The sequence below is a fragment of the Danio rerio genome, chromosome 5 (assembly GCF_052040795.2).
Source record: "Danio rerio strain M-AB ecotype USA chromosome 5, GRCz13ab, whole genome shotgun sequence".
In the NCBI taxonomy this organism is placed as follows: domain Eukaryota; kingdom Metazoa; phylum Chordata; class Actinopteri; order Cypriniformes; family Danionidae; genus Danio; species Danio rerio.
In genome coordinates, this window is record NC_141025.1 from 9342501 (window position 1) to 9359638 (window position 17138).

Consider the following 17138-nt stretch of genomic DNA (forward strand, 5'->3'; position numbering starts at 1 on the left):
ATTTTAAGGTCAATATTATTAGCCCCTTTAAGCTATATACTTTTTTCGATAATCTACTGAACAAACCATTGCTATACAATAACTATATAACTATTATGTTTAGAAATGTGTTGAATAAATCTGCTCTCCATTAAACAGTAATTGGAGAAACAATTAAACGGGGGCTAATAATTATGACTTCAACTATATATATATATATATATATATATATATATATATATATATATATATATATATATATATATATATATATATATATATATATATATATATATATAAACCTCTAAGTGTTATCTGAAATTTTATTCTGAAATTACCATTTTTCTCAGCCTCCTATGTCTTGATTCAGTAATTGTATTTATATGGCAAATAACAGATTATTTTCATCGCTTTTAACATAAAATAACTGAACATAAACATAAGAGGCTAAGAAAAATGTTCAATGTAGAAAATATTTTCACATGACTCTTCATAGATACTAAAACCAAAATTAAACGTTCAAACTTAATAGTTTATTATAACTTTTATAAAAAAAATTTAATTAATTTGAAATTACACTTATTGATTATTATTATTAAATTATTATCATCAGTATTTCTTTTAAATATATATATATATATATATATATATATATATATATATATATATATATATATATATGTGTGTGTGTGTGTGTGTGTGTGTGTGTGTGTGTGTGTGTGTGTGTGTACAGTGCTTAGCATAATTAAGTACACCCTATTTTGAAAATGAATATTTTCCTCTATTTCTCAGTGAATATAGGCAATAAATATTGGTTTATTTAAACAAAACTGATTTATTAAACAAATATATTAATTAAAATAATATTTTAGTCACCAAACATCTTTACAAACTGAAAGATGATACACTGATATTCAAGCAAAACATTGCAAAAAAAAAATTACAACATACACAATTTCTAATATATTTGTCAATTTTTTTTTGCTTTCTTGATTTTTCCTCTTTTTTAAATTTGCATTTAATATTTTTCTATGAAATATACAGTTGGCTGTACTAGTTTTTGGACGGTTATTTTGTTAGATAAGCTCCAGATTTGGCTTCAGTACTGACTAATCTAATGTATATGCACAAATATGATATTGTAGACCTTCCTAATAAAAATATAAATTTAAATGAGATTTGTGAGGGGTGTACTCATATACTGTATGCTGAGCACTGTATACAGTATAACAATAATATAAACAAATCATATAAGTAAATAAATGTAATATAACTAATGTCAACTAATGTATAAGTAAAAAGTTGTGTCCATATGTTTTTCCTTTTTTGAAATCAACAAAAAAATATATATTATTTAACTTAAATTAAAAATAAACGCTATGTCATTGAATAATAAAAAAAATATATATCTGCGATTACTTTAAACTTTTTCATGGCCTCCTGTTGCCTTTTCTCTCTTTCTTTCTTCTCCTTCTTCTCCTGCTCCAAGCGTTTCTTCTCTTCTTTTTCAAGCTTTTTCTTGAGCTCCTTTGATTCTTTGGTCGTCTTCTCCTCCTTTGTGTCTTTGTTGTTTTCCGGCCTGTAGATCAAAGCATAAAATTTGAGCAGATTTGAATCCTCTGCTAAAGTGCATCAATATAGAAATAAAGAAAAAATATGAGCAGTGTTTACCAACCGACTAGTACAATTCACTCCAAGTACAGTGTACTAGACTACAGGCTAGTACACTCCAATACACTGACTAACTATAATAATTATAAAAAAATAAGTTGAATATTCTTTAGTTCAAGAATGTGTGCAAATCACAAACTCTACAAGTATGAATAATAAAAAAACAAAACAAAAATTTAATTCATTTATTCACTCATGTTCTGTTAGCTTAGTCCCTTTATTCATCAGGGATCACCACAGTGGAATGAACTGTCAACTATTCCAACATATGTTTTATGCAGCTGTAGCCCTTCCAGCCACAGCCCAGTACTGGTAAACACCCACACACACACACACCCATATACCCACACCCACACACACACCCACACCCCCCCCCCCCCCCCCACACACACACACACACACACACAAAAAAAACACACACACACACACACACACACACACACACACACACACACACACACACACACACACACTACGGCAATTTAGTTCATCCAATTCACCTATAGCACAAGTCTTTGAACTGTGGATGAAACCGGAGCACCCGGAGGAAACCCACACCAACACGAGGCTTACAGAAATGCTGACTGACCAAGCCAGGACTCAAATCAGCAACCTTCGTGTTGTGAGGCCACAGTGCTAACCACTGAGTTCTGGAATGAACTGTCAACTATTCCAACATATGTTTTATGCAGCTGTAGCCCTTCCAGCCACAGCCCAGTACAATTAAACATGCAAAGTGTGTTGTTTGTGCAGTTTTTCTTTTTGTTTTTACTTAAGCCTTTCGTGGATAAACAAAATGACTTTGCCACTTAGAACACCTTTGTCTCTGGCTGCGTCCAAAATTGCCTCCTACACATTAGATACTGCATTTGAGTATGAACGTGATACTCCGCTACAAAAGTCTGTTCTATACAGCTGGGGTTCTCAACTGGTTTGGCCATGAAACCCACATTTTTACATGGTCATCAAGCCCCGACCCAAATTTTTAGAAACTATAATACAATTTTATGAATTATAATTCATTTGTTTTTATTTGTTTACATACACAAGTAGTGACAGATACATCATAAGACATTCACCGAGACTTACAAATAAACAATATTTTTTTTGCTGTCATTTAAAAAAAATGGATCAAATTATAGAAATATTACAAAGTAAAAACAACAAATACTGTAAACAGTGTTTAGGGTAAGGAAATGATTAGTTACCATGAACTAAACTGAACTGTTGATAAAACATGTTGTCTGGTTTCTAAATGTCGTTTTAATTTAGAAGGTTTCATGCTCTCTGATGAGAGCACCTCACTATGGCACTAAAGCTTTAAGTCTTTTTTTGTCGTCAATATATATATCCATACTTTACATATTCGGGGTCGTACTTGCGCTTCAACATATTTGTTGCTATAATTAAATGAAATTTCACATGTCAAACGGTAGGGTTGTCGTGCACAAATTTCAAAATAAAAGTCTGGAATAAGCAAAATAAGTAAAAAAATTAACTTTTGTTGTTTTTTGACCACACACTCAGCGACCCACTGAAAATGTTCCCACGACCCGACCCACCAGTTGAGAAACACTGCTATACAGTATAGATGTCAGTAGTATGAATGGAACTCGGATGTACTACATCCACCGTTTTGTCATAATCATGTAATCTTCCTGTGTCAGTTGCGCCGCTTCACTCCCCTTCAAGAATTCTCTCACAGGGCATCATGGGATAGCATAGCGTGCATCGAATGCGCACTTCAGAACATCGCCGGAAGTAGTATGTCATCCGGGTACTTCTCGCTTACTGTTTTTCGAATTCTATGAATTCAGACATACTATTCAGCTGGCATACTGTTTTTAGTGTGCTATATAGTATGGAGGGCCGCATGGTGGCGCAATGGATAGCACATTCGCCTTAAAGCAAGAAGGTGGCTGGTTTGAGCCTCGGCTGGGTCACTTAGTGTTTCTGTGTGGAGTTTGCATGTTCTCCCTGTGTTGGTGTGGGTTTTCTCCGGGTGCTCCGGTTTCCACCAAAAGTCCAAACACAAGCGCTATAGGTGAATTGGACAAGCTAAATTGTCCGTAGTGTATGTGTGTGTTTGATTTTGTATGGATGTTTCGCAGTGATGGATTGAAGCTGGAAGAGCATCCGCTGCATAAAACATATGCTGGATAAGTTGGCGGTTCATTCTGCTGTTGCGACCCCGAATTAATAAAAGGACTAAGCCGAAAAGAGAAAATGAATGAATGAATAGTACGCAAGTATGCAATTTCAGACGCAGCCTTTGTCTTAAAGAGTGATTCACTGAATCATTTATTCAAACGATTAATTTAAAACAGATGATTCATTAGGAAATGAAGCAAGTTACTGATTTTATAAGGGATCATTGAATCGATTGTCTAACGATTTCCACCAATTACTTTGAAAGATGAAAAACTGCGTTCCTCTAAAATGCACAAAAGTTCTGCTGCATATTTGTTTATGCAGAAGAAACAACAGGAAAACAAACAAACAAACAAAATCCTATATTACTTTTATACATGTAAAGTATTATAAGCCCTCCTGTATATTTTTCCCCCCAAGTTCTGTTGAACGGAGAGATTTTTTTCTAACTTTCATTTCTAAACATAATAGTTTTAATAACTCATTTCTAATAACTGATTTATTTTATCTTTGCCATGATGACAGTAAATAATATTTTACAATCTATTTTTCAAGACACTTCTATACAGCTTAAAGTGACATTTAAAGGCTTGAGGTTTATTAGGCAAGTCATTGTATAACAGTGGTTTGTTCTGTAGACAATCAAAAACAAATATTGCTTAAGACGTCTAATATTATCGACCTTAAAACGGTTTAAAACAATTAAAAACTGCTTTTATTTCCAGAAGAAAAAAAACTCTAGGAAACACTGTAAAAACTTCCTTTCTCTGTAAAACATCATTTGGAAAATACTTAAAAAAGAAACAAAAATTCACAGGAGGACTAATACTTCTGACTTCAACTGTAAGTAAATAAGTGATGTTAATATAACTCACAGATACTAGGATGTTGATACTGTATTTCACTTAATACTATCATCTTCTTTGTAGTGTTATTGTATGAAGTCAATCTTATATTTGCAAGCGGGAAAACAGCATGCTTGTTAGTGCTACGTTACATATATGAAAGTAGTAACAAAACAATGATAGAAGTAAGTATACATAAAGTAGCAAGTGCATTTTCAAGCAGCTTTCAAGTTTAAAAGTGGGTAAAATGTTGGCCAAAAAGGCATGCAATTTAATGTCTGCATGTATAAAGTGGCAAGCGCATTTTCAAGCAGCTTTCAATTTAAAAAGTGAGTAAGATCAAAAATTGAGTACGATTTGAAAACACACACAATTTAATGTCCATTCATTATTGCAACAGCCCTGGAATATGTAAAATTTTTAGACTGTTTGTTTTGATTTTTATGCTCCTATATCGCCTCCCCGAAGGTAACATTTGAAAAAGATGGTGAGCTGGATATAATGTAATGTAATGTGTATTTATATAGCGCATTTATTGTGTATGGCCACACACCCAAAGTGCTTCACAATCATGAGGGGGGGTCTCTCCACACCACCACCAGTGTGCATCATCCACTTGGCTGATGCAACGGCAGCCACAGGACAACAGTGATAGAGCCAATTCGGTGGAAGGGGATGATTGGGAGGCCATGATCGTAAGGGCCGATAGAGGGACTTTGGCCAGGACACCAGGGTTACACCCCTGCTCTTTCACGAGAAGTGCCATGGGATTTTTAATGACCACAGAGAGTCAGGATCTCGGTTTAACGTCTCATCCGAAAGACGGCGCCCACTGACAGTGTAGTGTCCCCTTCACTTTTACTGGGGCATTAGGACTCACACAGACCACAGGTTAAGCGCCCCCTGCTGGCCTCAATAACACCAGTTCCAACAGCAACCTAGTGTTCCCTAGTGCTCTCCCATCCAGGTACTGACCAGGCTCAGCCCTGCTTAGCTTCAGTGAGTAACTGTGGCAAGGGTAGAGTACTTCAGGATGCTGTGTGCTTTGCAGCAGCAGCGGCTTTGAACAACTCCTCTAAGGACAGTGATTTTATGCACTGTGTTAATCCCCCTTTGAAGAGCAGCTTTGTCCTGGGCAGTGCAGCTAATAAATATAAAATCAAACTCATACAGGGATATTTTTTGCTTCCATAACTGTAATTATACACTCATTCTAATAGGCTTCAGCATATATCAATCCTTCCAGTGTCTATGTAACGGAGGCCAGCTAATAAGTGCTGTGCAGGTAAAACCTCACTCCTCTGACCTCTAAAGGTGTTCTAGTGACAGAGTCTAATGAGTCTTTAACCTCCTTGGTAGAGTAACCGACTGCCATGTGGAAGGTCGCCGGTTCGATACCAGCTCGGAGCAAGTTGGGTGGTGTAGGACCGGCGGGGTTACATTGGTGCTGTGACCTGGATGGGAGTGAGGATTGGGGGGGAGTGTAACAAAGGCCAGCTAGTAAGTGCTGTGCAGGTAAACCTCACTCCTCTGACATCTAAAGGTGCTCTAGCGACAGACACTCAAGGTCATGGTCTTTAGCCTCCTTGGTAGAGCAACTGACTCCCATGCGGAAAGCCGCCGGTTCGATACCAGCTCGGAGCGGGTTGGGTGGCGTAGAACCGGCGGGGTTACATCTAGACATGTTTTTTTGTCAGCTTGTGCACCGTTAAAACAACAACTATGCAATTATAACACACAATAAATACCGCACACACTGTTTAAAATTAAGAGCTCTCACCAGTTGTGTTCAAGATCTTCGTACATCTCTTCCTCCTCCTCCTCCTACACAACAAACAAAAACAGCAGCATGATATGAGTTACTGCTTAAAACAAACTTCTAGATCTTCTGTTATAATTTCATGATTCTGTTTTAATCACTCCATCTGTATTGGTAGTCCTTCATTTCATTTTGTATGCCATTTTACTGTGCTTTGCTCTTCAAAAGATGTCACCTTTGCAAAAACAATGTAGAATTCATCTTTACCTCAGGATTATTGCTGCTAGTTCCTAAAAGAAAAAAAAATATTTCATTCATACTTTTTTTTGTAGAGAAGTCACCAGCAACAACAAAGGAGGAAGTGACAAGTCACACATACTTTATTCAAGTCTAAATATGTTTGCATGTGATGCTTGCATGTGCTCATTCTGCAAAATTAGACCACTCGTTTTGAATCAGGTGCAAACACATTTGGAGATTAAGCAGACACACTTTTTCAGTCACTGCACAGAAATTAATCATCGTTTATCAATCCATTACTTGTTTCAAACCATTAGGAGTTTCTTTCTTCTGTTGAACACAAAAGAAGATATTTTAAAGAATGTTAAAAACCTGTAACTATTGACTTTCACAATAGTAAAAACAAATACTACACTACCCGACAAAAGTCTTGTCGTCGATCCCAGTTTTAAGAGAAAAAAATAACTTGACTTCTAGTTGATTATTAGGAAAAGTGTCAGAAGGTCGAATTCTCAGATGAATCATCTGTTGAGCTGCATCCCAATCACCACAGATAATACAGAAGATCTATTGGAACCCAAGATGGACCCAAGATTCTCACAGATATCAGTCAAGTTTGGTGAAGGAAAAATCATGGTTTGGGATTTACATTCAGTTTGGGGGCGTGTGAGAGATCTGCAGAGTGGATGGCAACATCAACAGCCTGAGGTATCAAGACATTTGTGCTGCCCATTACATTACAAACCACAGGAGAGGGCAAATTCTTCAGCAGGATAGCGCTCCTTCTCATACTTCAGCCTCCACATCAAAGTTCCTGTAAGCAAAGAAGGTCAAGGTGCTCCAGGATTGGCCAGCCCATCAGGCATGAACATTATTAAGCATGTCTGGGGTAAGATGAAGGAGGAGGCATTGAAGATGAATCCAAAGAATCTTAATGGACTCTGGGAGTCCTGCAAGAACACTTTCTTTGGCATTCCAGATGACTTCATTAATAAGTGATTTGAGTCATTGCAGAGATGTATGAATGCAGTCCTCCAAGCTCATGATGGAGTCAGACACAATATTCATTCTGTTTCCACTGCACCATGACTTTATATTCTATTCTGTGCATTATTTCTGTTAAGTAACAAGATTTTTGTCTAAGCAAAGTCAGACTTTACTGTCCAAATGAAATCATTCAAAATCAAGACATGACCATATTTTATTTTAGTAAAATAAGTGGAATCTAGAGGTCTATTGGGGTAAAATAAGCGTAATCTAGAGGTCTTTGCCTTTTATATAAGCCACTTCTGATACCAAATGATCAACTAGAAGTCAAGTTATTACTTGTTGTTCCTTAAACTTGGATAGGTGACACGACTTTTGTTAGGTAGTGTGTGGATGTCAACGGTTACAGTTGTTTAGCTCACTTCAAAGTATCTTCTTTAATGTTCAACAGAAGAAAGAAAGTCATAATGGTTTATAACCAAATAAAGAACCATTGTATTACCATTCAAATGTTCATTTTGGGTGAACTATTCCTTTAACATTTATTAGAAACTAAGGTAAATAACAGACCTTGTGTTTGGTCCATGACACCTGTGTCATCATACAAGTCTTCCTGATCCCTGTTCAGAGGAAACACATGTATTTATTGTCAAAAATTTCCTGTACCAGACCAATATATATATATATATATATATATATATATATATATATATATATATATATATATATATATATATATATATATATATATATATATATATATATATATATATATATATATATATATATATACTGGCCACTTTTTTTGGTACATCTGTCCAACAGCTCGTTAAATGATCAAGACAATCTGCTGCAGTTCAAAAAGAGCATGGGGAAGAAAGGTGATTTAAGTGCCTTTAAACGTGGCCTGGTTGTTGGTGCCAGACGGGCTGGTCTGAGTATTTCAGAAACTGCTGATCCACTGGAATTTTTATGCACAACCATCTCTAGGGTTTACAGAGAATGGTTTGATAAAGAGAAAATTTCCAGTGAGCGGCAGTTCTGTGGCGCAAATGCCTTGTTGGCGCCAAAGGTCAGAAAGGAATGGCCAGACTGGTTCCAGCTGATAGAAAGGCAACAGTAACTCAAATAAGCACTCGTTACAACTGAGGTCTGCAGAAGAGCATCTCTGAATGCACAACACATCAAACCTTGAGGCAGATGAGCTACAGCAGCAGAAGACCACACCGGGTGCCACTCCTGCCAGCTAAAAACAGAAAACTGAGGCTACAATTCACACAGGCTCACCAAAATTGAACAATAGAAGATTGGAGAACCTTTGCCTGGTCTGAAGAGTCTTGATTTCTGCTGCAACATTCGGATGGTCGGGTCAGAATTTGACGTCAACAATATGAAAGCATGGATCCATCCTGCCTTGTATCAGTGGTTCAGGCTGGTGGTGGTGGTGTAAAAGTATTGGGGATATTTTCTTGGCACACTTTTTGCCCAGTAGTACCAATTGAGTATTGCATCAACACCACAGCCTATCTGAGTATTGTTGCTGACCATGTCCATCTCTTTATGACCACAGTGTACCCATCTTCTGATGGCTACTTCCAGCAGGATAACGCGCCATGTCATAAAGCGCAAATCATCTCAGACTCGTTTCTTGAACATGACAATAACTTCATTGTAATCAAATGGCCTCCACAGTCACCAGAAGTCAATCCAATAGAGCACCTTTGAGATGTGATGGAATGGGAGATTTGCATCATGGATGTGCAGCCGATAAGTCTGCAACAACTGTGTGATCCTATCATGTCAATATGGAGCAAAATCTCTGAGGAATATTTCCAGTACCTTGTTAAATCTGTGCCATGAAGGATTAAGGCAGTTCTGAAGGTAAAAGGGTGTACAACCCGGTACTAGTACCGTGTACCTAATAAAGTGGCCAGTAAGGTGTGTGTGTGTGTGTGTATATAAGAATAGTCATTATCAGACTCACGTTGGAGGAGGAGGAGGGAAAAATGAGAAGTCTGCCGGAGGGGGCGGAGTCACAGATGTGATTGACGGATGACCAGGTGGAGGTGGGGGGAGGAAGGAAAATGCTTGTGCTGAGTTTTTGGTATTGGACACTGACAGAAACAAAACATGAGAAAAAAACACTGAATTGTACACTTTTACTGTGACATGTCATCAGAAAGAACTGCATGTGATGCTTGCATGTGCTTATTATTTAAAATTAGACCATTAGCTTTAAATCTAATGCACTGACATTCAGAGAATCATTCATTCTCATTTTATTAATCAGGAGTCGCCACAGTGGAATGAGCCGGCAACTTATCCAGTGTATTTTTTACACAGTGGATAACATTCCAGCTGCAACCCAGTACTGGGAAACATCCATACACTCTAATTCACACTCATACACTACGGCCGATTTAGTTTATTCAATTCACCTATAGCTCATGTCTTTGGACTGTGGGGGAAACCGGAGCACCTGGAGGAAACCCATGCCTAAACATTCTTGCTGTGAGGCAACAATGCTAACCACTGAGCCACCGTGGCACCCGACATTCAGAGATTAAACAGACAAACTTTTTGTTAGTCACTGCACTTAACTTTAATTTAAAACCAAGTTAAATAACAGACCTAGTGATGCTTGTGTTTGGTCCATGACGCCTGCGTCATCATAAAAGTCCTCCTGATCCCTGTCCACAACAGAAGAAACAGCTTTTTAAAGTCATTATTAACTTTTACATAATTAAAACATTTTTGTCTTAATTTGATTGCATTTCCACACAAAACGTAGAAACAGTTTTGCTGTATAGTTCGTTATTATTGTAGTGGCATATCATGAAATAAATCAGTTACATTGTAATTGTATACATCAGTATTAATCCCCAGTAATAGTGTCATGTTGATAAATAAACTATAAATTAAGGAACTAATTAGCATATATTAATATAATATAATATAATGTAATAAAATATATTATTATATAATGTAATGTAATGTAATGTAATAAAATAATATAATGTAATGTAATGTAATAATATAATATAATGCAATATAATATAATGTAATAATATAATATATTTTGTAATAATAAAATATATTATTATATAATATAATGTAATGTAATGTAATAATATAATATAATATAATATAATATAATAATGTAATGTAAGGTAATGATAAAATATAATATAATATAAAATAATATAATGTAATGTAATAATAAAATATAATATAATGTAATGTAATAATATAATATAATATAATGTAATGTAATAATATAATATAATGCAATATAATATAATGTAATAATATAATATATTTTGTAATAATAAAATATATTATTATATAATATAATATAAGGTAAGGTAATGTAATGTAATGTAATGTAATAATATAATATAATATAATATAATAATGTAATGTAAGGTAATGATAAAATATAATATAATATAAAATAATGTAATGTAATAATAAAATATAATATAGTGTAATGTAATGTAATAATATAATATAATGCAATATAATATACTGTAATAATATAATATATTTTGTAATAATAAAATATATTATTATATAATATAATGTAATGTAATGTAATGTAATAATATAATATAATAATGTAATGTAAGGTAATGATAAAATATAATATAATATAAAATAATATAATGTAATGTAATAATAAAATATAATATAATGTAATGTAATAATATAATATAATATAATGCAATATAATATAATGTAATAATATAATATAATGTAATAATAAAATATATTGTCATATAATGTAATGTAATGTAATGTAATGTAATGTAATAATATAATATAATATAATATAATATAATATAATATAATATAATAATGAAATGTAAGGTAATGATAAAATATAATATAATATAAAATAATGTAATGTAATGTAATGTAATGTAATAATATAATATAATATAATGTAATAATATAATATAATGCAATATAATATAATGTAATAATATAATATATTTTGTAATAATAAAATATATTATTATATAATATAATATAATGTAATGTAATGTAATAATATAATATAATATAATATAATATAATATAATATAATATAATATAATATAATATAATAATGTAAGGTAATGATAAAATATAATATAATATAAAATAATGTAATGTAATAATAAAATATAATATAATGTAATGTAATGTAATAATATAATATAATGCAATATTATATAATGTAATAATATAATATAATATAATGTAATAATAAAATATATTATTATATAATGTAATGTAATGTAATGTAATGTAATAATATAATATAATATAATAATGTAATGTAAGGTAATGATAAAATATAATATAATGTAATGTAATGTAATATAATATAATATAATATAATATAATAATGTAAACATTCTATATTTGTATTGAATTTTGATGTTTAATGCATCTCCAGAATAGTCATTGATGCTGTAACATCTCATAATCAGACTCACATTGGAGGAGGAGGAAGAAATGAGAAGTCTGCTGGAGGGGGCGGAGTCACCGATGTGATGGACGGATGACCAATTGGAGGTGGAGGGAGGACGGAAAAAGCTGGGTTGTTGGTATTTGACACTGACAAAAACAAATCATGTGAGAAAAACTGTATAAACCGAACTGTACAATTTTACTGTGAAGTGTAATCACACATGTGCATAAGTTTTTAACAGACGTTACAATTTTTTGTAATGTTTAAGCAGTCACTAAAACTAACATTCTGCCATGCTTTGACAAATTCGACCAGCAATAAATGTTTTAACCAACTATGAAACTGATTAAAACAAACAAACAAATAAATGAATTCAGGGAAATTCTAGATGTTTTCTTTCTTTTTCCAAAATGAGGTACACACAGGTGAGTGGGCCTGACAAACCACCTATAGAAACACTCTCCTCTCTATATGAAAAAAACAACACTTAATTCTCTGAGCACTAACCAATGACAGCACTGTATTGCCTCTTGTTGTTGAATCACTAAATACCTCCTCATTTGTAAGTCGCTTTGGACAAAAGCATCTGCTAAATGACTAATTGTAAATGTATTTCTGAATGAACTTTTGCTTGTATATTTTTTATATATTGTGTTTTGGTCTATAGTACAGTTCTGGGCTTTGCTTTCGAACGCAGTAGACTCGATTTGCTTTCATTCGATTCTCTTATTTATTAGACACCAAATTTTCCAACAACAAAAAATGCATCAAAATGAAGATAAAAAGTATATAAACAAAATTCATTCTAAAAAATAATCAATCACCCAGCAAAACATGGAGTGGTCAAATTGTGTGTGACCCACTTCCGTTCTCACTGCCGTTTTCATTTTCCACACCTTTATGACGTTGACATTCAAACTGAAGAACAAAACAAATACAAAACAGAACAAAACATAAAAAATGTATGTTTAAACTAAGTAAAATGCTTTTTAGTGTGTTAGTCTTCAAGGATTCCTATAAGCTAGTGTTGTACAAAACTATGACAAAATTCACGTTTAGAAGATATAAAACTGATATAAACGTGTAAAACTCAGTTTCTGACTTCTGCCTAAAGGCTGATTTATACTTCGGCGTCAAGTGATCGGCATGACCCGCGCATTTATACTTCTGCTACTTCGTGCTGTTTGTGTTGCTCTGCAATAACACTTCCTAAGCACTAGCTGGCCTATTACCTACTGTATTTATGTTCTTCTGTGCTGCATTTCTTCGCGGGTGTTTCTGTGTTAGGTTTCTTGGAGGTTCTTAGCACCACCCATACTTGCCACCACTACCAAGCTGACCAACCACAGAGCTTGCGATTCGTGTCGTTGGGACGTGTAATTTAATTTTTTGAGAAGTGCGCATCAGCGTCTGTGTCAGTCATGGCAAGGGCTATGCAACCACGCAAAGACTGCACTACACCTCATGCGTGTGCTTGATGCAGAAGTATAAATCAGCCTTAATGCCCAGTTAACACGGGGCTTCAGCGTCAACGCTTGATGGACAGAGTGTCTGAAGCTAGGGCTGACGTGATCGTCATAGCAGCGTCAGCCAATAAAATTAGTCCACAATTGGCTATTGTCTAAGCTGGGGTATTCACATAAAGTGATCTCATTGGCGCTTGAAAATTTGAGAAATTCCCAATTTCTGCACCGAGCAACGCCGCTGAAGCAGCACCGACGGATCCACCATTTAGTTCGGCAATGATTGACGTCACATATTCAAAGTGGATTTGAATCGTTGGCGCTGTGAATGTGAATGGGATGTTATGCCTGATTCACACGGGGCTTTAGCGTCAACGCTTGACAGAGGGCGTGTCTGAAGTTAGGGTTGACGCAATCGACATAGCAGCGTCAGCCAATGAAACAAATCTGCAATTGGCTATTGTCTGAGCTGAATTTGCATAAAGCGATCTGATTGGCTGACGCTTTTGTTGATGCTTAAAAAGTTCCTAACTTCTGCAGCGAGCAACGCCACTCAAGCAGTGCCAACAAGTTCAGTTCGCCAATGCTTCACGTTGCCCATACAAAGTGAATAGGAAGCATTGACGCTGACACCTCGTGTGAATGGGGCGTAAGTGGATCAACGTTTTTTTTTCGAGTCACCTCATACTTCAGTTTCTCATCAAATCTTGACCAATCAAATGCCCTCCAGTATCTGACAATCACGCCCCACCCCCTTCAAGAAGCTTTTTTATGCTTTTCATTTGATGAGCTTGAGCTCAACCACTCTCACTGGCAGAGCGGTGATGAAACAAAACACTATTGGCTTGTTTTTTAAAAAGGGGAGAAGCTACTCTGTCCCACCCTGTCTTCGTGTTTCAGTTGAGATTACATCAAACACTGAATAAAAATGTATATTTCAAAGCACTTCACGGGACCTTTAAACATTCCTGTTATAATTTAGAATTATTGAGTTCACGGACCTTAATTTTTTATAATTATGCACAGTTTATTTACTTCATCATGCTAAGGGAACGTTTACTCATTTTTTATAAAGACAACTAATTGGCTATACGAACACGGACTTTTAATTTCAGTCAGGCAGCCACAGGGCTTTCGGTTAATTGTCCTCCCATACAAAAGCGCCGTGTTTAAGATCTGATTTCTCTAAAAATCTTTACTGCCTGGCTGAGATGCAATATAAAGTGGCTATCGGACCAAACAAGAAGCAGTGCATTAAATTATATTTTTCCAGGTCGTGTTTTTAACATGTATCGGATCCTTTGCCTGCACGGATCACCAAATATGAAGAGCCGGATCCGGTAAAATGTAAACGCGTCTTTCCCTTCATTTTCACAACAGCACCACAATATTTTTCCGGGCCATGTCTTTATCATATGGACATTAATTTTACCCCTGTATTTTCAATGGAATTTCTGAGCTAGCCTGCTGCTACTAAGTGTCTGCATCTTTAGTTTCTTTTTAAGCTTGAACAACAAAAAGGATGCTTAAGTCTATTTGATTGTATTTAAATTACATTTCAACATCGATGCATAGTGTTCCTTTTACAGCAATTTAAAAAAGACACGTTAAGCTTTTATTGGAAGTTCATCATTGGCTGAAAAACACTAGCTGTGCATATACTCCATTGTTTTGTTTTTTTTACAATGTAATGAAACCTTATTGTAAACTGTGATTGAATAACTTTGATCACATCTTACCGTTTCTTCCGAATTTGCTGAGGTCAACAAGAGAAGGTCTGGCTGGTTTAGCAGGACATTTTCCTAAAGCAAACAAGCTGGGAAGAGTTTTCTTTTTTGGCTCTGATAAATCAGCCGATGTGCTTTCTTTAGTTGCAGGACTGTCTTTCTGGAGATTGATTTTGGGCATGACAGGCGGCGTTGCTCCAGCGTTGGGGGGTTTTAAAAAAGAGTATTCCTGTTGTGCTTTATTGGGTAGTTTCAATCCTGCGGCATCAGTGGCTTTTAATCTGCTCTCTAGAGAGTTGACTGTGAAGTTGGGTTTGACTATGAGGGGTTTTGGAGAAGGCCTGGTGCCTGGGGGTTTATTCATGTCCACAGGTTTGAGTTTGGACATTTTCTGGATCAGCTCTGAATTCTGATCCTGATGGTTGGTCGGATCATGTCGAGCCAGCATAGAGTTAAAGTGCGACATCAGGGCTTGAACATTAGAGAAAGAGGCCTGAAAGAGTCAAATATAAAAGAAACATTGGTAAAGGTTCACAACAATAGACATTAGTTAATGTTTGTTGGTTATGTCTGTGGTCGGTTAAAGCAAAAAAAAATGTATTTGTTAATGTGTTAAAGTTTGTTCAATAATCAAACCTGTTTGAGTTTCATTCTTCTGTACAAAATAAGGTATTTTGAAGAATCCTGGAAACTGATGGCATTGACTAACATATTACATTGTAAAAATTGCTGGGTTCCACGCTCAATTTGTGTTGGGACCACATGAATGAAATAGGTTAAAGGGCCTCTATTAAGGGTTTGAAGTGTGTAATGCAGCTCTAAGTGAATGGAAACGTCCAGGCGAGGTTCAAATCTAAAAGTGCACTGTGTTTAAAACTATTTATTCTATTGCGTCGACTCAAATGAATGATTCGTCCTTTGTTTGCACACGTCAGCGTCGATACAGGACATCGCCAAATATGAAGTGCCGAATCCGGTAAAACGTGAACGAGCCTTTCCCTTCAGACACTAGCGGAGTGCGAGAGATCATAGGATTGATCATGATGGAAAAATTACTATCACTGAGAGCTGGCCAGACATGCAGCTGTGGGGAATAAAGGGTTAAACTTCATTTTCACAACAACACCATAGTATAGCCAACCGTGTGCGGTGTTTGTTTCTGTCATTTTTCTGATAACTGATGCAATAACCTTCGCTGCAGCGCGGGATTCGCCGATTGTTATAAAAGGAAGGAGCACCACAGACTACTAATGTATGGGACTTTGTCAGGACCAGTTTCTTCCTTCAGATCCTGTAAGTGTTTTTCATTCCTACACATCGTCAATTGTGATTAAAATGGTTGCCTCGTTTTCTGTAGTTTGCAAAATAAGTATTTAATTGTGTTGTAACCAAGCGGCAACCTCCCGTATAACTCATCTGTTTCCTTTATATTAGGTTTGCATAATTAAGGCAGTGGCCACTTGAGTGACAGCTAGCTCCCGCTGGTCACCGTCATGTCACCTTAGCTGATTCCGGCTGATTAGCCGCTGAACTCGGCATATACATTAGATTTTTGTGTTGTTTATGTTTCTTTACATAGTTACCTGCTTTTTGGAATTATTTATACAATTATCAGATAATACGGCATGCAGTGTGCATTTAATTGTGCTCACAAACCATCTCACATGCCCTTGTCCATCTCACATGTTGCCGAATTGTTCATAATCCTAACACTAAGTGCTAAACAACTTTGCAGCTCACTACATTAGCGTGATTACACTCTGAGTGGCACGTGGCTTGTTGTGAAGAACTGTCATCACTTCTCTATTTTAACCGGACAACAAAATAGGTCAAATAGATCCCACAAACCTACAGTAA

The 17138-nt window shown here is 35.3% G+C and overlaps 2 protein-coding genes across 2 annotated transcripts in view; one reads left to right on the plus strand and one right to left on the minus strand.

The window, feature by feature from the left end:
- Positions 1-7824, plus strand: part of osmr (oncostatin M receptor) — a 151812-nt gene extending 143988 nt beyond the window's left edge. Inside the window, exon 11 of the transcript XR_015490724.1 lies at positions 7799-7824. The gene's annotated coding sequence lies outside the window, so the exon portion shown is untranslated. The remainder of the gene's footprint in view (positions 1-7798) is intronic.
- The window catches only part of fyb1a (FYN binding protein 1 a), a 36657-nt gene that overhangs the window by 12145 nt on the left and 7374 nt on the right, over positions 1-17138 (minus strand). Inside the window, exons 2-9 of the mRNA XM_087253205.1 lie at positions 15294-15774; positions 12117-12237; positions 10264-10322; positions 9617-9746; positions 8203-8252; positions 6673-6695; positions 6427-6470; positions 1399-1558 (exon numbers count right to left, since the gene is read on the minus strand). Of these exons, the coding sequence (XP_087109331.1) occupies positions 1399-1558; positions 6427-6470; positions 6673-6695; positions 8203-8252; positions 9617-9746; positions 10264-10322; positions 12117-12237; positions 15294-15747 (1041 nt within the window). The 5' untranslated portion in view covers positions 15748-15774. The remainder of the gene's footprint in view (positions 1-1398; positions 1559-6426; positions 6471-6672; positions 6696-8202; positions 8253-9616; positions 9747-10263; positions 10323-12116; positions 12238-15293; positions 15775-17138) is intronic.